The 26112-nt window shown below is 37.0% G+C and overlaps 1 protein-coding gene across 1 annotated transcript in view; it reads right to left on the bottom strand.

The window, feature by feature from the left end:
• Positions 1-11918: 11918 nt before the first annotated feature.
• Positions 11919-26112, bottom strand: part of NADK2 (NAD kinase 2, mitochondrial) — a 47895-nt gene continuing 33701 nt past the window's right edge. The window contains exons 11-14 of the mRNA XM_029941274.1: positions 19109-19164; positions 18931-18984; positions 16237-16360; positions 11919-13998 (exon numbers count right to left, since the gene is read on the bottom strand). Coding sequence (XP_029797134.1) covers positions 13863-13998; positions 16237-16360; positions 18931-18984; positions 19109-19164 — 370 coding nt within the window. The 3' untranslated portion in view covers positions 11919-13862. The remainder of the gene's footprint in view (positions 13999-16236; positions 16361-18930; positions 18985-19108; positions 19165-26112) is intronic.

The raw sequence follows: 26112 nt of genomic DNA, 5'->3' as shown, positions 1-26112 counted from the left end.
TTGCTTGTTGGGGGTGTTTGCTTATTTAATACATTCCATCAAGGACAGAAATTACATGCCGGTTTTTTTTTTTCCCATAGGAAATGTGTCTTGGGTTTTTCCCTTATTATTTTCTTTACTTTTTTTTTTTCCTCTTCTTTTTTTGGTGGTGGGGGTGGTTATGTTTAAATGAAATTGCTTTTACAACACCAAAGACTTAATCATCCATTTCCTACATAAAAAGTAGTCTACTTTTTTGCATGGACCTCAAGTATATTGTAGTATAGAGGTGGAATTTAAGGAAAGGTATTAAGCAGGCTGTGTTTTAGCTTATGGTCAAGTAATAAATTGTATCATTTATCTTGTATGTCATAGATAAGCTGCTATATCATGATTGCCACTTCAGATAGCTGTGAAATTAGGTGATTAACTAGTTGTTACTTAACCTTCTAATTTCTGTATAAGTCTAATTACATGAAATAGAAGTTGGTGTTTTGATTTTTTACTTTGCTTTTCTGTTTGGAGTGTCATTGTAACTACTGTATTGTAAATGATGGAAAATAATTGCATATGTTTAAAAAAATAAAGTGTGTTATATTAAAAAATAAAATAAAATAAAAAGCGATCTCCCATGGTTCTCATATATTTCCCATTGGGCTTAGTACAACTGTAAGCCTTGAAGAACATTGGAAGGCCCATATGAAGTGCCACTAGTGACACTGAAAGTGGTCCCTGGAAGCAGAGTCCTGACATTACAAGAAAATGTTGATCGCTTGATCAGTCTGCGGTTGCAGTTGTCCTCCATTTCAAGATAAAGGAGTGCAGTGGAAGGACCGACCGCTGTAAGAAAAGGAAAGTACATTTGTGGAGATGCTGGTACAGCTACAGTAGCAGGCATGAACACCCTGCACTTTTTACAAGTAAGTACTTTTTATCTTGTATTGAAAATGCAGATTTTATGTGGGTTGGGTATTGCTGTAAAAATGGCATACCTATAGACTCTAATATGATTTGAGAAACAGTAAGGTCATTATATGACAACTCAAAGCAAAAAGAAGTGAAGCATTTAAAGCTAGAGAATTTAATGCCAGCAAAAGATGGTTTGATAGTTTTCTAAAAATGCTTGACTCAAAAAATGTCAAGATAACAAGAGAAGCACCTTCTGCCAACGAAGAGGCAGCAGACAAGTTCCCAGACCCCATTAAGAAAATCATTGAGGAGAAAGGATGTTTAACTGAACAGGTTTTGATGCAGATGAAAGTACTCTATTCTGGAAAAAAAAACGAGACCCTCAAGTAAGGAAGAGAAGCCAATAGCAGTATATAAGGCAAGAAGGGGCTGCCTGCTTTTTTGCCTAAAAACACTGAGTTTATGATCAGCACTGCCCTTTGCTAAGCCCCAAGCCTTAAAGGGAAAAGATAAACAGCAACTGCCAGTCTCTTCATTGTACAACATGAAGGCCTGGACAATAAGATCTCTTCCTAAATTGGTTCCATCAAGGCTTTGTCCCTGAAGTCAAGAAGTACCTTGCCTGTAGGGAACTGTTTTTTAACATTCTTTTGATATTGAACAAGGCCTCTGGCCACACAGAACCTCATGAGTTTGTCAAAGTGGTCTACTTGCTCTCCCACACGATATCTCTAATTCAGCCTCTTGATCACTTGGGGGTCATAATGACCTTAAGGCTTATTACACACTGAGTCTGTGGGAAGGATTGTGTATGCAAGAGAACCCTGCTAGAACATCATGACAGTCTGGTCGAATTTTATCATTGAAGATGTCATTGTTATAGAAAAGACTAGGAAAGATATCAATCTCTAAATAAATTTTGCTGGAGAAAACTGTCCAGATGTTGTGCATCACTTCAAAGGATTTACGATAGAGCCAGTCAAGAACACCATGAAAGAGATTGTGGGTGTGGCAAAAAAAAAAAAAAAAGGTGGGGGTGATGGCTTTCAAGATACGGGTTTTGGAGAAATTCAAGAGCTAATAGACACCACACCAGAAGGATTAGCTAAAGATGACTTGATGGAGGTGAGTGCTTCTGAACCGGTGCCAGATGATGAGAAGGAAGACCTAGAAGAAGCAGTGCCAGGAAACAGATTGACAGTAGACAAGCGGGCAGAAGGTTCCAGTGGTTCAAGACTGCTTTTGATTTTTTTACTACATGGACCCTTCTATGATATGGGCACAGAAACTAAAGCAAATGGTGGGAGAAAAACTGGTACTGTCTAGAAATGTTTTTAGAAACATGAAAAAGCAAAAGAGACAAAGTAGAGTGTTCTCCCATAAAGTTCCAGACAGTGTGCCTCCTCCCCTGCCTCCCCTTCTGCCTCCTCCACTTCTTTTGCCTCTGCCACGCCCGTGTCTCTGTGCAAGACCCATCCCTCATCCTCCTCTTCCGCTTCCTCCTCCTCCTCCCCAGCCTATTCAGCATGAAGACAGTGAGGGGGAAGACCTTTATGATGACCCACTTAATGAATAGTAAATAATCTTGCTGTATAGTTAACGAAGTGTTGTATATATGTGGGAGTATCTTCGTGTGGAAATCTAACAAATGTATGGCGAGAACGCTCTAATGTTTTTGTGTCAACATCATCATCACGTAAGTATTCATGGGTAGAACATCGTGTACAAAACATGTTTGGAAGGATATAGCCCCTTCTTACATAGACATAAAGTTTAATGTAAAATGAATAACATGTTTTGTTTTTGAAGAATTAGGGCATGTCTCTTATCGGAGAAACCATGTTATCAGCCTATTATCAAGGTAAGTGGTTTTTAAAAAATGTAACAGTATTTCCAATACTGTGTTTTGATTATGGTAGTAATACTGTGTGCCAGAATTATTTTGTAGTGACTCATTCATTAGTGTACAGGCTAGGGCACTATGAAACTGTATTATTTACTCTAGGCTACTATAAAGCAGTGATATTGCTGCTACTTTGTAATCAATGCATGAATCCGTTATACCTATAAATTTGAGTTTTCATTTCTGATGTGTAGTTTTAATAGACATAACATTTACAGAGTTTTGTATAAGACAATACTGATGTTAGTAATGACAAATGATTAATCTTATAAACAGATGACATAAATTTGAGGTATTGATAAATACAGTAAGTATAATACTGTAAGTGTATTTTCCTTCTGATCTTCTTAATATTTTATTTTCTATAGCTTTATTGTAAGAATACAATATATAATACATATAACATACAAAGTATGTGTTAATTGACTGTTGATGTTATCATTAAGGCTTCCAGTTAACAGTAGACTATTAGAGTTAAGTTTTGGGGGAGTGAAAACTTACTTGTGGAATTTTAACTGTGCTTATTGGGAGGGGGTCAGTGCCCTTAGCCCCCACATTGTTCAAGGGTCAACGGTAATTGACCATATAAGCATGGGTTTATTTCTGGACTCTACTCTATGCCATTGATCTATGTGTCTGTATTTGTACCAGTACCAGACTGCTTTGATTACTATAGCTTTGTAGTATAGCTTGAAATTGGGCAGGGAACATGATGCCTCCAGATTTGTTCTTCCTCTAAGATTGTGTTCAGATCTTTGGTGGTTCCATACAAATTTTAGGATTATTTATTCTAGTTCTATAAAAAAAATACCACTGGTATTTTTATTATGTTTACTTTTTTATTTTGAGAGCGCAAGTGAGCAGGGGACGAGCAGAGAGAAAGGAAGAGAGAATCCCAAGCAGGCTCCATGCTGGGCATGGAGCCCAACATGGGACTCATATCACAACCATGAGATCATGACCTGAGCTGAAATCAAGAGTCAGACGCTTAGCCAACTGAGCCACACAGGTGCCCTGCCACTGGTATTTTGATAAGAGATTGTACTGAATCTGGAGGTTGCTTTGGGTGGTATGTACTTTTTTAACAATATTAAGTCTCCTAATTCATGAGCACAAAATATCATTCATTCAATGTATTCGTGTCATCTTTCTTTCATCAGTGTCTTATAGTTGTAATATTTTTCTTTCACCTCCTTGGTTAAATTTATTTCCAGGTATTTTATTCTTTTTGATGCAGTGATAAGTGGGATTATTCTAATTTCTTTCACATGGTTACTAGTATATTGAAAAACAATAGATTTCTGTATATTGTGTATTCTGCAACTTTTCTGAATTCACTTATTCCAGTAGTTATTTGGTGAGTTTTCTATATATAGTATCATGTAATCTGCAAATAGTGACTATTTTCCTGCTTCTTTACTAGTATAGATGCTTTCATTTTTTTCATTTGATTCTGTGACTAGGATTTCCAATACTACATTGAATAAGAGAGTAGGCATTCTTGCCTTGTTCCTGATCATAAAAAAAGCTTTCAGTTTTTCACTATTGATTGTGATGTTAATTGTGGGTTTGTCATATATGACCTTTAATTATGTTGAGGTTTCTTTCCTCTGCACTCACTTTGTTGAGAGGTTTTATCATAAATCAGTGTTGAATTTTGTCAAATGCTTTTTCTGCATCTATTATGATCATATGATTTTTATCTTTTGTTAATGTGGTATATACCATGTTGGCTGATTTGTGGTACTGGACCATCCTTGTATTTCTGGAATAGGTCCCACTTGATCATAGTATGTGATCCTTTTAATATATTGTTGAATTGTTTGCTAATATTTTGTTGAGGATTTTTTTGCATCTATGTTTGTTAGGGATATCAACCTGTAATTATTTATATATGTATGTATGTGTTAATATATGTATATAGGGTCTTTATCTGGTTTTGTTGTCAGGTTAATGCTAGCCTTGTAGAATAAATTTGGAAGTGTTCCTTCCATTTCAGTTTTTTAGAATAGCTTCAAAAGGATAAATATAAACTTAAAAAAATTTTTGCTAAGAGGTGCCTGGATGCCTCAGTCAGTTAAACTTCCAATTTGGGCTCAGGTCATGATCTTGCAGTCCTTGAGTTCAAATACTCTGTTGGGCTCTGTGCTGACAGCTCAGAGCTTGGAGCCTGCTTCAGATTCTGTGTCTCCCTCTCTCTCTGCCCCTCACCAGTTCACTCACTCTCTGTCTCTTGAGAACGAATAAATGTTAAAGAATTTTAACAAAGAATTTTTTTTTTTTTTGCTAAAATTTACCTGTGAAACCATCTGGTTCTGTAATTTTGTTTGTTGGGAGTTTTTAAATTACTGATTCAATTTCATTCCTAGTAATTGTTCTGGTCAGGTTTCCTCTTCTTCCTGATTCAGTCTTGGAAGATTGTATACTTCTAGGAATTTATCATTTTTTCAAAGTTGCTCAAGTTGTTGTTATATAATTGTTCACAGCAGTCTCTTATAATTTGTGGTACCAGTTTTAACTTCTTTTTGAAATTTGGTTTTATTTATTTTATTGATTTATTTATCTCTTTTCCTTGATGAGTCTGGCTTAAGGTTTATCAATTTTGTTTATCATTTCAAAGAATCCATTCCTTCACTGATTTTTTTCTATTGTTTTTGTCTCCATTTCTGTTCTGATCCTTATTATTTCCTTCCTTCTGCTAACTTTGGGTTTTATTTGTTCTTCCTTTTTTCTAGTTCCTTGAGTTATAGAATTAGATTGAGATTTTTGTTGTCTATTGAGGTAGGCCTGTATCACATTACAAACTTTGTTTGGAAGTGCTTTTGCTGCATCCCACAGATTTTGGAGTGTTGGGATTCAAATTTCATTTACCCTTGGGTATGTTTTTATTTCTTCTTTGATTTTTTTCATAGACTCAGTTGTTTAGGCTCCCCATACTTCTGTTTTTTCCAGGTTTTTTCTCCTGTAATTTATACCTATGTTTATACTGTTGTGGTCAGAAAAGATACATGCTAGGATTTCAGTCTTAAACGTATTGAAACTTGTTTTATAGCTTAACATGTGATCTGTTCTGGAAAATGTTCCATTTGCATTTGAAAAGAATGTGTATTGTACTGTTTTGGTATGGAAATGTTCTGTATGTGTCTCTTAAGTCCCATCTTATCTAATGTTCCATTTAAAGCTACTGTTTTCTGGGGCACCTGGGTGGCTCAGTCGGTTAAGTCTCTGGCTTTGGCTCAGGTCAGATCTCACATTCCTGGGTTCGAGCCCCGCGTCGGGCTCTGTGCTGACAGCTAGCTCAGAGCCTGGAGCCTGCTTCTGGTTCTGTGTCTCCTTCTCTCTCTGCCTCTCCCCATCTCATGCTCTGTCTCTCTCTGTATCAAAAATAAATAAAACATTAAAAAAAAATTTTTTTAAAAGCTACTGTTTTCTTACTGATTTTCTGTCTGGGTGACCTATCCATTGATGTAAGTGCAGTATTAAAGTCCTCTACTATTATTGTATTACTGTCAATTTCTCCCTGTATGTCTGTTAATATTAGCTTTATGTATCCAGGTGCTCCTATGTTAGATGCATAGATATTTGTAAGTGTAATATCCTCTTATTAGATTGATCCCTTTATCATATGTAAGGCCCTTCTTTGTTTCTTGATACAGTATTTGTTTTAAAAGTCTGTTTTGTCTGATATAAATATTGCTACTCCAGCTGTCTTTTCATTTCCATTTGTGTGGAATATCTTTTTCCATCCCTTCCTTTTCAGTCTGGTATGTCTTTTGGTCTGGAGTAAGTCTCTTTTAGGCAGCATATAGTGGTCTTTTCTTCTTTTAATTTTTATCTATTCAGCCATTCTCTTTTAATTGGTACATTCAGTCCATTGACATTTAAAGTAATTATCAATAGATACATAATTAGTGCTATTTTGTTCATTGTTTTCTGGTTGATTTTGTAATTGTTTCTTCTGTTGCTGTCTTCCCTTGTGGTTTGAGAACTTTTGTTAGTGTTACATTTGGATTATTTTCTCTTTATTTATGGTATATCTATTTGTAGATACAATGAGGTTCATGTAAAGCAACTTATGTATTACCGGTCTATCTTAAGTTGATGGTGGCATACATTTGAAAGCATTCTAAAACACATTTTTACTCCTCCTGTGCATTTTGTTTTTGACATCATATTTTACATCTTTTTATCTGGTATATCCTTAATTACTGTAGTGGATTTTACTACTTTTGTCTTTTAGCCTTCCTATTAGCTTTATAACTGGTTGACCCACTACTTTTGCTATATGTTTGCTTTTACCAGTGAGATTTTTTTTTCTTTCATAATTTTCTTCTAGTTATGGCCTTTTCTCTTCTACTTAAATAAGGCCCTTTAACCTATCTTCTAAGGCTAGTTTAGTGGTGAAGAATTCCTTTAGGGGTGCCTGGGTGGCTCAGTCAGTTAAATGTCCAACTTTTCCTTTTGTCTCAGGTCAGGATCTCACAGTTCATGATTTCTAGCCCTACTTTGGACTCTGTCCTGACAGTGCAGAGCCTCCTTGGGATTCTTTCTCCCTCTCTCTGTCCCTCCTCTGCTTACACTGTCTCATTCTCTCTCAAAATAAACATTTTCTTTAAAAAAAGAATTCCTGGGCGCCTGGGTGGCTCAGTCGGTTAGGCGTCCGGCTTCGGCTCAGGTCATGATCGCACGTTCGTGTGTTCGAGCCCCGCGTCAGGCTCTGTGCTGATGGCTTGGAGCCTGGAGCCTGCTTCAGATTCTGTGTCTCCCTCCCTCTCTGCCCCTCCCTGCTCATGCTCTGCCTCTCTCTGTCTCAAAAATAAATAAAAGAAAAAAAAAACACTAAAAAAAGAATTCCTTTAACTGTTGTCTGGAAAACTTTCTCTCTCCAATTCTGAATAATAGTCTTGCCACATAGAGTGTTGGTATGTTAGGCTTTCTTTTTCCTTTTATCATGTAACATATTGTAACATTCCCTTCTGGCCTGCAAAGTTTCTGCTGAAAAGTCAGCTTATAATCTTATGGGGGACATAACTAGTTATTTTTCTCTTGCTGCTTTTAAGATTCTCTTTTAGTTTTCTGACATTTTAATTATCGTGTCTTGGTGTAGACCTCTTTGGGTTCATCACGTTTGGGGCTCTCTGTGAATCCTGGACCTGGAAGTGTGTTTCCTTCCCCAGAGATCTGGGAAGTTTTCTGTTATTATTGTTTCTTCATACAAATTTTCTGCCCCGTGCCCCTTCTCCTCTGGGAGCCCTATGAAATGAATGTTAGAGCACTTAATATTGCCTAAGAGGCCCCTTAAATTCTCCTCATTAAAAAATTTTTTTTTATGTTCAGCTTGGGTGATTTCCAGCACCATGTCTTCCAGATGCTGGTAGGACTTCTGCATAATCAACACAGCTGTTGATTCCCTCTAGTGTAGTTTTTATTTATTGTTGTATTCTTCAGCTCTGATGGTTCTTTTTTCTTTTTAATTTTTATTTTTGAGAGAGTGCAAGCAGAGTAGGGGCAGAGAGGGGGACAGAGGATATGAAGCAGGCTCTGCTCAGACAGCAGTGAGCCCGATGTGGGTGGGGCTTGAACTCACAAACTATGAGATCATGACCTGAGCCAAAGTCAGATGCTCAACCAACTGAGCCACCCAAGTGCCCTGATTGGTTCTTTTTTTTTTAATATTCTCTATATATTTGTTAAAGTTCTCACTGCATTCATACATTTTTTTCCCAAGTTTGGTAAGTATCTTTATGACCATTACTTTGAACTCTTTATCAGTAGATTTATTTCAGTTTCATTTAATTCTTTTTCTGAGGTTTTGTCTTGTTCTTTCATTTGCAATATATATTCCTGTCTCCCCATTTGCCTATGTGTCTTTTATTAGGTAGATCAGCTATGTCTCCCAATCTTGAAGGAGCAGCCTTTTGTAGAAGGTGTCCTGTGGGGTTCAGAAGGGCAATCTACCCTTATCACCAGCACTGGGCACTCCAGGGTTATCACATGTGGGGGTGGGGGGTGGGGGGTGTGATCTCCTGTTGTGGCCAGGGCACAATGCTATGATCATGCTGCTGGGTAGAGCTGATCCCGCAGCCAGCCAAGCTGCTGTAGATGCACTCGTGGGCTGGGTTACTCCTCAAGGGTAGTCCACCCCCACTGGGTATGCATGGTGGGATGGGAGCTGTTTTGGAGGGGTGCCTGCTGGGGTGGGCTGTTTGGATGGATCAGGTCTGTAAGGGAATGCCAGTGTAGGCCACAGCAAGCAGTGTTAGCTAGGTAGTGGCAGAAATGGTACCTGTCACCACTAGGCCAGCAGGTCCTTTGTCAAAGATTAATTGACCATATAATTGTGGGTTTATTCCTGGGTTTTCTATTCCGTTCCATTGATCTATATGTCTGTTTTTGTGCCAGTATGATACTGTTTGGATTACTCCAGCTTTGTAATATAACTTAAAGTCTGGAATTGTGATGCCTCCAGGCTTCTCTTTTTAAAGACAGCTTTGCTATCTGGGGTCTTTTGTGGTTCCATACAAACTTTAGGGCTATTTATCTAGTTCTGTTAAGAATGCTGTTGGTATAGGGGTTGCATTAAATCTGCAGATGACTTTGGGTATTATAGACTTTTTAAAAAAAAAGTTTATTTTGACAGTGCAAGTGGGGGAGGGGCAGAGAGAGAATCCCAAGCAGGTTCCACATCAGCAGCACGAACCCCGATATGGGGTTCACACTTACAAACCATGAGATCATGACCTGAGCCAAAACCAAGAGTCGGATGCTTAACCAATTGAGACACCCAGGTGCCCCTGGGTAGTATAGACATGTTAATAGTACAATCCATGAGCACAGAAATGTCTGTTTCTTTGTGTCATCTTTCATTAGTGTATAGTTTTCAGAGTACAGGTCTTTCACCTCCTTGGTTAAGTTTATTCCTACGCATTTTATTAGTTTTGGTGTAATTATAAATGGAATTTTCTTAATTTCTCTTTCTGCTGTTTCATTTTTAGGGTATAAAAATGCAACAGATTTCTGTATATTGATTTTTTTTATCCTGTGACTTTACTGAATTCATTTATCTAGTATTTTTTGGAGTCTTCAGAGGTTTTTATATATAGTATCGTCATCTGCAAATAAAGTTTTACCTTTTCTTGCCAAGCTGAATGACTTTTTTTTTTTTCTTGCCTGATGGCTATGGCTAAGACTGCCAGTACTATGTTGAATAAAGGAGGTGAGGGTGGACATCTTTATCTTTTACTGACCTTAGGGGAAACGTTTTTGGTTTTTCCCCATTGAGTATGACATTTGCTGTGAGCTTTTCATATATGGCCTATTATTATGTTGAAGTATGTTCCCTTTAAACCTACTTTGTTGAGACGTTTTTATCATGAATGGGTATTGTACGGTGTCTAATGCTTTTTCTGCATCTATTGAAGTGGTCCTCTAAGTTTTTATCCTTTCTCTTATTGATGTGGTTATCATGTTGATTGATTTGTGAATATTGAACCACTCTTGTTGCCCCTTGGGTATAAATCTCACTTGATTATGGTGAATGATTTTTTAAAGTGCATTGTGTTTGGTTCAGTTTGCTATCATTTTATAGAGGATTTTTGTATCTATGTTTATCAGAGATATTGACTTATAGTTCTTTTTTGTGGTGCCTTTATCTAGTTTTGGTATCACAGAATGAATTTAGAAGTTTTTCTTTTGTCTTCTATTTTTTGGAATAGTTTGAGAATAGGTATTAACTCTGAATGTTTGGTAGAGTTGACCTGTGAAGCCATCTGCTCCTGGACTTCTATTTGTTGGGAGTTTTTTGATCACTGATTCAATTTCATTGCTGGTAATCGGTCTCTTCAAATTTTCTATTTCTTTGTGCTTCAGTTTTGGTAAGTTACATGTTTTTCGGAAGGCATCCATTTCTTTTAAGTTGTTCAATTTGTTGGCATCTAACTTTTCATAATATTCTCTCATAATTGTATTTCTATGATGTTGGCTGTTTGGTGGTTTTGGTTTTTTTTTTTTTTTCCTTTTTGAGGAGTCTGGCTGGCTGGTTATCAATTTTGTTGATCTTTTCAAAAAACTGTTCTGTTGCTTTTTAGTTTCTACATCATTTGTTTCTACTTTGATTTTTTTCAGTGTTTTTAATGTTTATTTCTGAAAGAGAGAGAGACACAGAATCCAAAGCAGTCAGGCTCCAGGCTCTGAGCTGTTAGCAGAGCCCAGTGCAGGGCTTGAACTCACGAACCATGAGATCATGACCTGAGCTGAAGTCAGTTGGCTTAACCAGCTGAGCCACCCTGGGGCCACTCTACTTTGACTTTTATTATTTCTTGCCTTCTGCTGGTTTGGGATTTTAATGAGTATAAGATTACACTGACATTTTTCTTGCTTCTTGAATAGGCCTGTTTGCTATAAATTTCCCTTAGAACCACGTTTTCTGCATCCTACAGATTTTGGACTGTTGTGTGTTTTCATTCGTCTCCATGCAATTTCATATTTCTTCTTTAATTTCTTGCTTTTAGTAGCATGTTATTTAACCTACATGTCTTTATGGTCTTCCAGATTTTTTTCTTGTGGTTGATTTCTAGATTTATAGCATTGTTATGAAACTAGATGAAAACATACATGACATGATTTCAGTCTTTTTGAATTTGTTAAGACTTGGTTTGTGCCTTAATATGTGATCTATTCTGGAGCATGATCCATGTGCATGAAGTGAATATTTTCTGATAACTTTGTTAACTGATTCTAATGATTTTATATATAGTTTATTTTTATATTTTAAAAGTGAAAGGAATGGAAATTCTTTATACTTGAAGGCTAGTAAAACATTTAATATGATTTGATTTACTGGGGCCATGAATATAAAATAAATACATATGGGACATCAAAACTCGTGAAAAGTATCTGCAGAGTCTATTCTTACAATGTAAATACTTTACCCTCTGCTTACATAACAAGTACTAGTTCTGTGTGAAACATTAGCAGTGAATGAAGTCAACAGGATACACCAGTATCCTGGGAAAGTATCTTTTCCAGGTGGAAAAGACCTGAAACATACCAATTTGGGAAAATCTGATTTTCCATTAAAGTTGCTGTAGAAGTTAGGCAAACAAATATAGTTTTAAAAAAGAGATAATACTAGTTTAATTATGTTTATTCACACAGTTGCCATTAAAAGGTTAGCTCATTCATAAACATCTCTTCTACTGCAATATCCTTTGCCTCTTATCCCATAATGAATCCCCTACACATAGCAGAAATGTTAGAAGTTATACTGCAAATGTGGCACATTAACTATTTTTTTAAACCTTTAAAATATGGTTTATGAACAATTTTACAGAGCAGGTTGCCTATTATGTTACATATTAACAGATCTATGTACCATTTTGGACAGAGTTGGCATTTTTGTCAAGAAGATATTTTAAACTTCTTAGAGGAGTTTTTATGGTGTGGAATTTCACTTCTTTTTGAAGTGTTATCTTCAGTACATCATTTTTAAATCAAGCCAGAAGATCCAGCTCTGGGAAAACACTAATTTTCATTGTACACATCATGTAAACACTGCTTTGAGGGTTTATGCAGATGCTCTTAGAAAAGAAAAACAGATTCTTGTTCTGAATATACATCAAAACCTAGATTACCTTTGTATAGTAACAATTATTTAAAAATCTGACAAGAGCGTATTAAATGCCAGCAAAACTAATAGCACTCAATTCGGTTAAACATCCCAGCTCTTGCTGAAGCTGAGCTCACTTGTCTCAAGTTCTGTAAGGATAGTCTGTTCCATTCATCAACAGAGATCCAGTGACTGACACAGTACATGGCATAAGGTATGTGTTCAATAAATATTTCAATGTTGAACTTTTTAGCAGCAAGGGAAAAAAACAGATACAACTTTGACTAAATGGCATGAGAATACTAGTTGTCTCATGATGCATCAATAGGTGGTTTTTGTGAAAATTCTAGGATTCCTTATAAAAAGACTGATAATTAGATAATTTCCTCTCAAACTAAAGGAAATCTCATAGTGGGGAGGGAGAGAGGGAGGAAGAAAAGCCATAACATTTTATCTCCCAAAGCTAATAAGGAATATGAGCTAAGTGAAAACTACCATGATATTAAAAGCAAGGCAATTCCAACTGTGTTTTGCGTATTTATTAAAGAATCCATTTTCTGACAAACCTCATTATACTAGATTGATAAAACCTTTTTAAAATATTTCCAACTCCTAATAGAATATGTCTAATCAACTCATCCTTTTAGTCTCACATTCCATGTTAGAGTTTTAAATATGGAAAGGATTTATTAAGACTCAAAAGCATTAAAAAAAAAAATAACTGTCTATACCCCCAAATAGCTACTGGATAATTAATACATTTGCAACAGTATCATGATTTTGTCCAGATATATGTATTTCACCCAGAACTGTCAAAATTAACCTGAATGTCAATTAAATGAAAACATCGATAATTTCAAAAATGATTGTTGAACTTCTTAAATCAATAGAGCCATAACAATACTGTCCTCTGAAATTAGAAAATTCTAAGCACATATAAAAAACACATGTGCCTACTTCAATTAGGTCAATGTCAGAATTTATCAAAATTCTCCATTAAAATTTTTTAAAAATCTATTTTTAGGTACTATATAAAAATATACCCTAATCAAATGATATGTGTTGGTCTGACCAATTCCATAAAGTTAGGAAAGGGAAGGGGAAAAAAAAATATCTTGTACAGTGAAGCTTCAAATCCTAAACATTTAATCCTTTATTTGTGCCTACCTCTCTAAATTTAAAAAGATATCAGTATTCTTGGATATCAACTGTAAGCAATGTATAAATTTCACTGGTATCAATTCTGATCAATTTAGTCCATCCATTTTCTAACACAGTAAACATCTTTTTTATCCAAATCCAAAAGAAGAAGAATGAAAATCTCACTTTCTTGGTCACCTTTAGAGCTCAGGGCCATCTAGTCTCCATAATAACCAAAATATGTAGCTTTATGACTGGTAGTCTGTTTCTGCAGTGAACATATTTTCCCAGTAATCAAAATTTGTCATCTGAAGAAATCTTTCATTATTCTAGAATCACAGTTCGAAGCTCATCTTCTTTATTGATCATCATCGAAGCAATTGCTCCATCATTAAACTCAAAAGAAGTACCTCCATCCACAACCATGCAGGCATCCCAACAACGAGATCGAACACATACCCTGAGCAGAAAGAAACATCTCATTAAATACAAAAGTTTTCTTAACTTTAAATTAGGATTTCTTTAAAACTCTTAATTTTTATTGAAACTGGCAGATAATTAGGCCTTAATTTTAAGCTGTTCAATCAAGTTCTTTGGTTTGAGAGAGTAACTATGTATATATGGGTAGGTTATCAAAATCTCAAAATTTAGATATTCAGGATAACTCCATTCACCCAAACATTTATCAGAGAACAAGTTCAGACTTGATGGAACTCACACACTTTTTCATAAGTACTTATATTAAAAATGTAACTATTTTCATGGATAATTTTGACTTATGTAGAACATATGAGGCAGCACAAATGACCAGTTCAGTGAACACACTTGTGTAGTCATTCATCACCCAAATCAGGAATCACATGTTTCCCAGCTCCTCAGAAGCTGCCTCACTGCTCTCCTCCAGTCACAACCCTTGACCCCTCCTTCCCATGCATGCCGAATGCCCAATGCCCTAATTTCAGTCATCATAGTGGTAGTAGCTCTGCCTGTTCTTAAACTTTACCTAAATGGAAGCATACATAGGTGTGCTTTGTGTCAAGCAAAAGAAGCTAAACAGTATGCCTGTGGGGGGCGCCTAAGTGGCTCTGTCAGTTAAGCGTCAGCTTCAGCTCAGCTCATGATCTCATGGTTTGTGAGTTTGAGTCCCGTGTGGGGCTCTGTGATGACAGCTCAGAACCTGGAGCCTGTTTTGGATTCTGTGTCTCCCTCTGTCTCAAAAATAAAAAATAAACATTAAGAAAAAAAGTATGCTTGTGAAATTCAACCATAGTTATTATATGTAGTATTGCATTGTTTATTTTCATTGATATATGAAAACATTTCCATTGTATGAAAATACCAAAATTCACGTGGCTCCTCTATTCATAGACATCTGCGTTTTTACTACTGGAAGTAGTGCTACTATGAATATTCTTAAGCATGTCTTTTGCTGCAGACATTTGGATACATTCTGTTGGACATACCTACAAGCAATTGCTGGGCCACTGTGTGTGCTATATTCAGCTTTGGTAGGTAACTGCCAAACAACTTGCCAAACTAGTCCTAAAACTGCATGTAAGTTGTAGTTACTCCCACCTTACAAACTAGCACCTTAGCTATTCTGGTCGGTGTGTATGGTTATCAGATTATGTAGTTTTAATTTGCATTTCCAACATGAATAATAAGGTCACTGATGTTTTTCATAAACTTAGCCATTTGGATACCCTCTCTGTGAAATGCCTGTCCAGGACTTTGGCAATTTTTCTAAGTTGCCTTTTTCTTACAGAGTTGCAGGAATCTTTACAATATTCTGGATAGAAGTCCATTATTGCATATATATCACTCTGTGGCTTGCCTTTTTTTTTTTTTACCTTAATGATGTCTTCATTAATAAAAGTACTTAATTCTAACATAGTTCAACTTCACCTTTTGTTAGTTTTTATAACATGTTTGAGAAATACTGTCCAATTGCCAAAATCATGAAGCTTATTCTGTTTATGTGATCAAAAATGTAAATGTCTATAGATTTGTTGACTAATCAAAATTAACTCTCAAATGAGTAAAAGAAGTTCCCTTTAGTGTTTTTCCTAGAAAGAAATCAACTGCATTTTCAAAAAAGAAAATACGCACACTGCAGAGTAGAAGTTCATAATTAATCTGTTCTTTGCTTGCCACGAGACAGATGCCATTTGTTTCATAGTTTTTTTGTTTGGAAAACTGGGCAGCTTTAAAATATATAGGTTTTTTGATGTCTTCCCTTAAAGAAAATCAAATTCAATAGATGTGGGTGGGGTATTTTTTTTAGAGAAAAGCTGAAAGAAATGAATCCGCTAAAACTTTAATGTTTTATATTAATATTTGTCCTGCTTTTTTTTTATCCAATAGCATATAAAAAGAGTTGCCTTCCAGTTTCTTTTAAACTGACAATTCGATCTTATTCTGTCTTAATACATGAAAACAACAAATCCATATCACCCAATTAAGTAATTATGCCCCTTCCATTCACTTATAGTTTCTCTAACATGGTGCAGTAAGTTGGGAAAGAGAAATATTTTCTCCAGGGTGTACAGCATGACGCCTCATTAGTTCCAAAAGTCCTGCTTTTCCTACTAGACTAAGTGTGAATGAGTGCATTTCATCATGCTGAGTACTTTAAAACCAAACCCGTTTATAATTACAAGAGACAAGCCCAGTCACAGGTCAGCCATAGGACACTTACTTGGACGTGAAGCAGCGCTGACGGCTGCTGGAGAAAACTCTGTTTGCTATTGGTTCTCGAATACTGAAAAGTATTTTTGGTTCTTCTGGACTATAGAGCAGCGATTCGTTGTATTCATTTGTTACTATAAAGGGAAAAATGTATTAGCGCGTTCAAAGAAAGATGGTCACTCTGAGAAGTGCAAAATGAAAAATGGATGTTATCTTATCCCCAGTTTAAACACAAGTCTGTTCCAAAGGTCTGTTTGGCAGAAACTTTCTTGGAACTCACAACACATTCCATTAAAGGAACAAAAAGCCTTATAAAATGAGGATTAGGTTCCAAGATAAGGCCACCAAAGCCCCTACACATCAACTTGGGGACGCACCCGGGAGTAGGCTACAAAACCAGTAATTAAACAAAAGTAGAGGAACTAACTTGGGGCATTCAAAAACAGAATTTGAGGTGCAACAGTCCCTTGCCAAGTTCCCTTCCAAATGCCATGTCAAAGTGTCCACAAGTATTAATTCTCTTCATATAAAATGCAGTCTCAAAAAATGATAGGCAGTATGCTTTCTCTAATAAAACTCACATTATTCAAGACATTTTTAGAAATCTTTGGGACCCGCTTTCTAACCAAGAGGCACATGAGGGTTAGTAGGCAAAGCATAAATTGGTCAAAAACAATTGTACAAGGAAATCAGGCTTGAAAGAATATTTAGTTGAACACCACATTAAAACAAATTATAAAATTGTCAGATAATCACCTTATTTACCAAAATTTTATTTAAATTATTTAGCTCTTTGAAAAAAAATCTAATTCACTCTAAAAAATTTGCTTCTCTGGGAACTCACACACTCAAAATGTACTAGCTACAGGGGCACCTGGCTGGCTCCAGTGGGTAGAGCATGGAAGTCTTGATCCTGGGGTCTGGAGAGTTCAAGCCCCACTTTGGGCATAAAGATTACTTAAAAAAAAAAAAAAAAAGTGCCAGTTCTGAAGGTAGTTCCAGAAATGTCTGTAACAGTGACTGCACCACTGGCATTCACTACTGTTTCTGAGAACAGTCAAATCTTCAAAGGAATAACATTCATTAAGTGGAAAAATCACCGTATTTTAGGTATACCCTTAAATTAATTTACATACCTGATATAAATTTCAGTTATTTTATATACATTATGTTTTAAGTTAAATTATTTTTTGAATTTTTTTATTTTGAGAGAGAGAGAGAGAGAGAGAGAGAGAGAGAGAGAGAGAGCGAGAGAGCGTGCCAAGTATGAGCAGGGGAGGGGAAGAGACAGAATCCCAAGCAGGCTCTGCACACTCAGCTCTGAGCCTGATTGGGGGCTCGAACTCATGAACTGTGAGATAATGACCGGAGCTAAAATCAAGAGTCAGATACTTAACCCACTGGGCCACCCAGGTGCCCCTTAAGTTAAATTACATGATGAATCAACTACTGTAAATGCCTAATTTAACTTTCTTTAACACAGATTTAAAGCTAACACTAGCTCATAAGCCATGATCGAAATAATCTTTTTGGTCTCAAATTGAGAGAAGGAGAAAGTTTGTTTTAGACAGTTGAAAGGGACTTCAGAGATTTAGTCCTGTTTTCAAACTATTAGAGGCCAGCCATGTCCCCCAGTAAAGTAAGTCTGATGTGGAAATCTAAAACATACTCATAAGTGAACTGGCACTGTTCAAATACTTTATGATGTATTGTTAAATTATTTTAAAGGCAACCAATAAGACAGACTATTTTGATAACTCTTAAATTCAAGTGTCTGTTTATGGATGCCAGCTGCAGACTTACATTTGCCAATATCCACTTCGTGTATTTGGTTTTGGTTGTGTAGATCGAACACCCTTACATAGGTATAAGCAGATGCACTATGAACAAGTTTGGATTTTTTAAAATAGCTGACTTTGAATAACTTAGGATACTCTTCAATTAAACAGAGACAGCAAGAAAAATCTTTAGTTTGAGGTGTGTACAAATGCTTCTTGGTAAAGGAGAGTGGACTTTAGTGAGTTAATTTCATATGCAAATCAAAGGAGTGATTTAGAAAAAAATTTGAAGAATCCCCTTATGTATTACCAATCTATCTCTACTTCATCCTGTTACAGTTCAGGAAGTAGGAGAATGGAATCACAGTCTTGCTCATATTCCCAGGGAGTGACTGGTTGGTCTGGGATTACAGCCCAGGCCTCCAAATTCCCTGATCAGCTGTAGTCTTTCCCAACAGTGCTGGTTCTTTCAAAGGAACCCTGAAGTAAGTGGGCAGGAATAGATAGGAGAAAGTTAAAGAGAAGATTTTGGTGAATGTGAAGATAAGCATTCACGGCTCAATGAATTCCTTTTCATTCCGAGGATATTAATGATATATGGAGTTCAAGTAAGCATTTCCCATTTGCCAGATGTGTATTTTTTTATACTTTCCTATTCCCCAGAACATGTTTAAAGAGTTTTGACACAGAGATTATATTTCATAGCACACAAAAACCTAATATAAAGTCCAGCTCTAAACTTTTTATTGTTTAAATATATGTAAAGGTATTCTATCCAGGGCCTGTTTTGAGTCCAAAAAGCACTACTAATGGAGCCAAAAAAAGTACAATGCTTTGCTAATTAGACAAGTATACTTCATAACATCCTAAAGATTGATACAGAACTTGAATGAAACTCTTAGTAATTATAATCATTAGTCACTGACCTTTCTCTACCAATTCTCTGTTCAGTGGAAGACTTAAATTTCCTTGTCGTTTTGCTATTGAAAAAGGAAAGGGCGGAATATCTTGATTAAATATTTTATGTCATATAATAGCTAACATACAATGAAATATATATAGCACATTATAATTGTAACATATAATAGCTATTCTGGTACTCACCAATATTTAAAACATCTTCCACAGCCTGTGTTGCAACCCTGTTAATATTGAATGACCTAGAAAGAGACACCACGTAAGTTCTTTGTTTTCATTCTAAAAATACACTTAAAATTAAAAAGGAATTATCTACCTAATATACAAAAAAACTCTTAGAAACTATCAAGAAGAAGCAACCAAAAGACAGTAGCTACTTCACTCAGTTTTTAAAAGTGGGCAAAGTAAATGGTTTATAGAACTATACAGAAAAGCATTGTATCTTATTCCTACTTAAGGAAATATAAATTAAAAACTGATAATGTATTGAAAGGGGTATATGAAAGACATTCTCATACATGATGGCATTATGGAAGTTGCAGTTGAAAGGCAGCTCTTCACTATTATAATTCTAAATGAACATATTACTCATCCTATTCATTTGTCCTAAAATATACTTCCATCTATAGCACACAAAGACATGCACAAGGACTTACTGAAGCATTGTTTATAATAGCAAAACAACTCATATCTATAGGATGCTGGTTAAATATATTACTACGTAGATATTAAGAAGCATAAATAGAATGGATGTGCTGATAGAGACATACAGTTAAAACATTTAAGTTAAAACCAAGGGCATTATGTAGAATATGCATTACTTTATTTATATGTAATATATATTTATGTTGGTTGTGCCTGGAGATTAGTACTAGAGATATGAAATGAAAGACCAGCTTTTCATTTTAAAACCTTTTGTACTATAACATTTTTTTCATGTTTGTTTATTTATTTTGAGAGAGAGAAAGACAGAAGAACATGAGCAGGGGAGGGGCAGAAAGAGAGGGAGAGGGAGAATCCTAAGCAGAGTCTGATATGGGGCTCGAACCCACAAACTGTGAGATCATGACCTGAGCTGAAACCAAAAGTCAAACACAATCAGCTGAGCCGCCCAGGCGCCACTGTACTAGAACATATTTTTAACTTGTAAATATGTTTTTAAATGGTAAAATAGAAAAGATGCGAAGTCTTTACCAGTGTGATGCCTTGCTTAAACACTTTAGAACAAATGTTAACACAAACCCGAATCACTTAAAAGTAGCTCTGTCTTGGGTCTGCAAAGAAGGATAAGGAAAGGAGTTTTTGGTTGTTTTTTATTTAATTATTTCAGTGGTTTAGAATTCTGTTGCTGCACAATTCTCACATGGCCTCAGTAGATAATCTCAACAAACAGCAGCATAACGACCGAAACAACCCGAAAACGTAACTCAGTGCTCTTCACCTTCCTGAGGCGGGGGAGTAGTAGATACTCTTTCACACACTTCCAGCTCTACGCCCTTCACATTTTGAGAAATGTGATAACAGGGCATTCTCTTAAAAATGCAGATACATACATTTTATATTACACACTTGGGGTTGTTTGCAGAACAAATCCCTATGCTAAAAAAGTCCCAAATCTGGCCTTGCCTACTCTCTTTTCCCACCAGTAAGTGTCTTGACGTTCTTACTGTTTAGCATGAGGTCCGCAATACCCATCTCCTTACAATTACTGTCCCACACTGCCAGGCGTTTGCGGCACTACCTGGCTCATGGCGAGAACTCGACGCCGAATGAAAGTATCTAATGAAAGACATATGCATGAGTTATATTCTATTTCTTCTGAATATTCACATTATTAGAAGGTATGGTTTCAGAATTCTATTTTAAATTAAAAGTCACATAAAATGAACCATGTTTACTAGGGTTCCATTGAATTAAAATACTGAAGATTTAATTTTTCAAGTTTTTTTTTTTATCTTGAGAGAGAGCAAGAGAGCCAGGGAGGAGAAAAGAGGTAGAGAATCTCAAAAGCAGGCTCTGTGCTGTCAGCGCAGAGCCCGACATGAAGCTCGAGACCACAAACCATGAGATCATGACCTGAGTCAATTTTGAGAGTCAGACACTCAACCAACTGGGCCACCCAGGTACCCCTTGAAGACTTAATTTAAGAGAACAAATGTCTGACATGATTTGATCAAGTATTCCTAGAATTATGACTTATTAGGGATACCACAAGCCAACCCAAACTAACCCCCATGAATTGGGGTTAAGACGAATTTCCTATGGTTGTAACCTGGATCTCACCCAATTCACTCTTCCTTTAGGAGTGGTTGATATTCTACAAACTACATGCCTAAGCAGGTATTAGCTAACACATGATGCCTTTTTTCTTTGGCTACAACCTTTACCATTCTAAGAGTTTCCATTTGAAATCAGATAGAACTTCCACTAAAGACAATCAAATTGCATACAATTTGAATCTCGTATCTTCTTTAGCTAGTAAAGTTTCTCTCTTCACTTAAGAACACTTACTCTTAATTAAGTCAGCTAAAACAATGTATGAGGGAGGGGAATTGAGAAAAGTCTTAAACAACACACAGAAATCTGATTGCACTCAGTAGTACTTCGCCAAGTGGATGTAGCAAATTGTGTTCCATGCTGGGGAGAGGACTGAGATGACTTTGGCACAAGTAACCTGCAATGCAACATAACCCCTACATCCTATGTCCTGTGGAGGAATTTTTGGAAACGCAAAATGGGATAGCTAATCCCCAAGCCCTTCGTGGGCGCACACGTGTGTGTGTGTGTGTGTGTGTGTGTGTGTGTGTGTGTACTCACCTGCATACATGCATAGTTAGAATATCTTTTCCATCCTTTCTTGCCATAAAGCCACGTGACTGAGTTTCACCACAGGAATGAGAGTGGGCGTCACGGACAACACATCTAACTAAGATACATCACATAGACCCTCCATGCTTTTCCTCCCCCTGTGGCTCGATTTAAATGAGTATAGTGACTTTACGAGCTATGTTTAAAAGACAAGTGATACACATGACGGAAAGAACCTGGATACCTGGAGTCACCACTTTAAGACCCAATTAGAAACACCCACTTGGACTTTAGAAGAACAAGAAATAAACTTCTATTGTGTTAAGTCACTAAGGTTGGGGTTTTATCAGTTATAACAACTATCTTATCCAAAGTCATACATTTCCATATTTCATAGTCAAAGCAAGGACTGAGAAGGTCACACAGGAAAACTTTTATCTCCCTGTATCAAAAGTTAAAAGAGAAAAAGAAATAAGCTATTCTATTCCTTTCTTTCCAGTGATTCCTGAGGTCTACAGAATTTAAAGCCTGTCTTCACCATTTGTCACCTATATGGCTTTGGGAAACTTTTTTTTTTTTTTCTATGTCTTTATTTCGAGAGACAGACAGAGGGGGCGGGGCAGAGAGAGAGGGAGACACAGAATTGGAAGTCCAGGCTCTGGGCCGTCAGCACAGAGCCCGATGTGGGGCTCGAACCCACAGACTGTGATATCATGACCTGAGCCAAAGTGAGATGCTTAACCGACTAAGCCACCCAGGCACCCCAACTTTGGGAAACTTTTGAGACTTTACGAAAACAAAATCATGTATTTCCAGGGGCACTTGGATGGCTCAGTCAGTTAAACATCTGACTTGAGCTCAGGTCATGATCTCATGGTTTGTGGGTTTGAGCCCCACATCAGTGCAGAGCATGCCTGGGATTGATTCTCTCTCTCCCTCTCTGTCTCCGCCCTTCCCCTACTCATATACATGCTCTCTCTCAAAATAAATAAACTTTTAAAAAATCACCTACTTTCAGAGTATTTTTGAAAACGTAAGTAAGATAGTTACCCCAGGACAAAGAAAGCACCTAGAAATGGTAGTTTGAGGGGCATCTGGATGGCTCAGTTGATTAAATATCTGACTTGGTTTCAGCTCAAGTCATGATCTCACAGTTTCGTGGGTTTGAGCCCTGCATCAGGCTCTGTGCTGACAGCATGAAGCCTGCTTGGGATTCTCTGTCTCCCTCTCTCTGCCCCTCCCCCACTTATGCTGTCTCTGTGTCCCTCAAAATAAATTTAAAAACTTTAAAAAGAGGGGGAGACACTTGGGTGGCTCAGTCAGTTAAGCATCTGACCTCAGCTCAGGTCATGATCTCACTGTTCATGGGTCTGAGCCCAACATCAGGCTCTGTGCTGACAGCTCAGAGGCTGAAGCCTGCTTTGCATTCTTTGTCTCTCTCTCTCTCTCTCTCTCTCTTATACTCTGTCTGTGTCTCTCAAAAATAAACATTAAAAAAAATTTTTTTTAAATGGTAGTTTGATAAAAGCTATTAATATACGGAAATGTATAGCTTTCCTAAGCCTAAGGCCCCTCAGCTTCTCTTCTCTCCCTCCATTTTCTGAAGAGAAAAAGGACAAAAAGATGAATGGGAAAATGTAATCACATCCAAAGAACGATCCGTAATGGGAGGGAGTAAGGTAGAATGTTAGAGGCAAGCAAGCTACATAGGCTGCAGAGAGAAGGGGCTGAGCAGCCAAGGTGGCAGGAGTAGGACACAGTTAGTGACGGAGCTCCAGACCAGAACATCAGGAGACTTAATTAAACAACACGGAAATGACTGAAATTCTAATCTAAGCCCCAAAAATTCACATCCAACACAAACACAGCTATAAGGTGTGCGGCAGTGGGGGGCAGGGCTGCTTTACAAGCAAGCCTAATGGCTCTTATCCTTTATGCTCTTCTTACTACTAAAAGGCTGAAAACTAAAACTCAAAATCACACACACCCCAGTGCCAAAGTCAAAATCCTATTCACTGCCTTTAACCTAATGACTATTGCACTAAGATTAGCAAGTTGACCTTGGTAATTCTTCAGTACAACCTAGTGACACATCTTTGAACCAGGTGGCTTCTACAGACAGCTCCCCCTCTGCATTTGAAAGCTGGCAGTCACAAAGCATTGGCTTTGTAGTCAAGCATACCTGTGCTTCTATCCAGGTTCTGACACTAGTTGTGACCTAACCTACTTGTTTATCCTTGTGAAGCCTCAGTTCCTATTTTATAAAACAGGGATACTACCACTTTCTTGCAGGATTTCTATAAGAATTATGGTCCATGTAGAAAAAGTACCTACCACAGTATATTCAAAGTAGCAGGGACTAAATAACTGATAGTTTATATTTAATGCATACAACAGTACCTACAGAACCACAGTCCAGAAGTTAATCTTATTTATTCCATTTTCCTTAATTTTCAGGAAAGGAAACTTATACAAGATCACAAAGCTAGCTGGTGAGGTAGCCAGGTCTCTCTAACTTCCAGGCCATTCCTCTTTTCAGTAATAGCACTTTGCCCACTCCAGGGAGATAAGAATCCTGGGAGAAGAAATGGAGAAGGATCTGGGAAACATCTCTGATTCTCAATCCAGTTTTCACCAAGCAACACATCATGTTGAGCAGAAAAGATGTTCTCATAAATTAAAGCAATTAACTGATGTTTTCATTTTATGAGGGCTACAAAATAATTTTATGGCATGTGTTTTTTCCAACAATTATTGTTAAAGTCATTTTAGAAATGTAGTTGTCACTGGCCCTCAGGAAAATGAAGTATTAACCAATGTTTTAAAATGATACTTCTCATTTTTCTCGAAAGGTTTGTTTGGCTAAGACTAGGAGTTTTTTAAAAAGATGTGAAGTTACTGAGTCCTTATGAATGAACTGTGATGTCTGAAAATTACTTCAAAATATTATCAGACAAAAGGAGATGACTGGGCATGTGTTGCTAATAACTGAAACTGAGTAATGGGTACATAGATATTGATTATACTATTTTGCCTACTCTTACATCTTAAAATTTTTCCACAATAAAAAGTCTTAAAAATACTGAAGAAATGGGAAGTAAAACTCCATTAAATTTTTTTGTTTTTTATTTATTTTTGAGAGAGAAAGAGTGAGCGAGCGAGCGTGAGCAGGGAAGGGTCAGAGAGAGAGGGAGCCACAGAATGCGGAGAGAGCCTCCAGGCTCTGAGCTAGCTGTCAGCACAGAGCCCAATGCAGGGCTTGAACCCGCAAACCATGAGATCATGACCTGAGCTGAAGTCAGATGCTCAACTGACTGAGTCACCCAGGTGGCCCGTAAAACTCTATTGTAAATTATCCAAACTTAAAATCACAGTTTAATAAGTGCTGTTTTAGCTGTATTTGTGAGCATGTATTTATTTAAAAAAAAAGAAAAAGTGAATATGTATTAGGTACTGTGCTATATATACAAAAATTAAACAACACTAGTCACCATTCCAAATACCTCACGTGGCTTAAACCAGCTGGGCATTAGCTAATTAGAGAACTAATGTGGTAAGTGCTGTAAAAGTGCTAGGAGGAAAAAGTGCTTGGGATGTACCAAAAGGGGAATCATTATGCTGATGAAAAGAACTAGGTCCTAGTAAAGATTTCCTACAGAGAATGACATTTGAAGACTGGACTTTTCAGCCAGGGGATGGAAAGTGGGAAATGTTCAGGCATTCAATGCAGGAAGAAGTTGCACTGAGCAAAAACAAAAAGCCCAGAGAGAATGTGGCTTGTGCTAAGAATTGCAAGTAGCCTACAGTGTCCCCGGTGTGCTGATGGGTTAGAGGAAGGCAACAATAGGCTCATAAGGTTTTAGATCATATTTAAAGGGTCTTACACACAGACTGAGTGATCTGAACACAGTCAGAAGTCAATGAAGCTTTAACAGCACAGAAGGGAATAATCAAATTTATCTACACTTTAGAAATATTACTCTGTCGGCAGTATGGATGACAGCCTGAAGAATAAAGGATGAGGGACAAAGAATATTCACTAAAAAGATGGGCCTGGACCAAAGAGCAGTAGAAGCTGCAGAAACAGCAGTACGGCGTAGAGCATTAGACCACACAGCAGTAGAAAGTGGAGGAGAGGGGCGAGGACCTCAGCAGTGTGATCGGTAGGATTCAGACACTGGTATGTTTGTAAAGGGGAGAACGGGGAGACTCAAAAGAGGAAGCAAGGTTTTAAGGAGTAATGTTTTTTCTCTAGAGCACGAACTCTGGGTAACAGTGAAATTACTAAGCAATACGGGGATTACAGCAAGAAAAACTGAAGATGGTATGGGTGCCTGGGTGGCTCACTTGGTTAAGTGATTCTTTATTTTGGCTCAGGTCAT

This window comes from Suricata suricatta, chromosome 6 (assembly GCF_006229205.1).
Source record: "Suricata suricatta isolate VVHF042 chromosome 6, meerkat_22Aug2017_6uvM2_HiC, whole genome shotgun sequence".
NCBI lineage: Eukaryota > Metazoa > Chordata > Mammalia > Carnivora > Herpestidae > Suricata > Suricata suricatta.
Note: the sequence above shows the minus strand (reverse complement) of the source record. Positions and strands in the feature narration are given on the sequence as shown.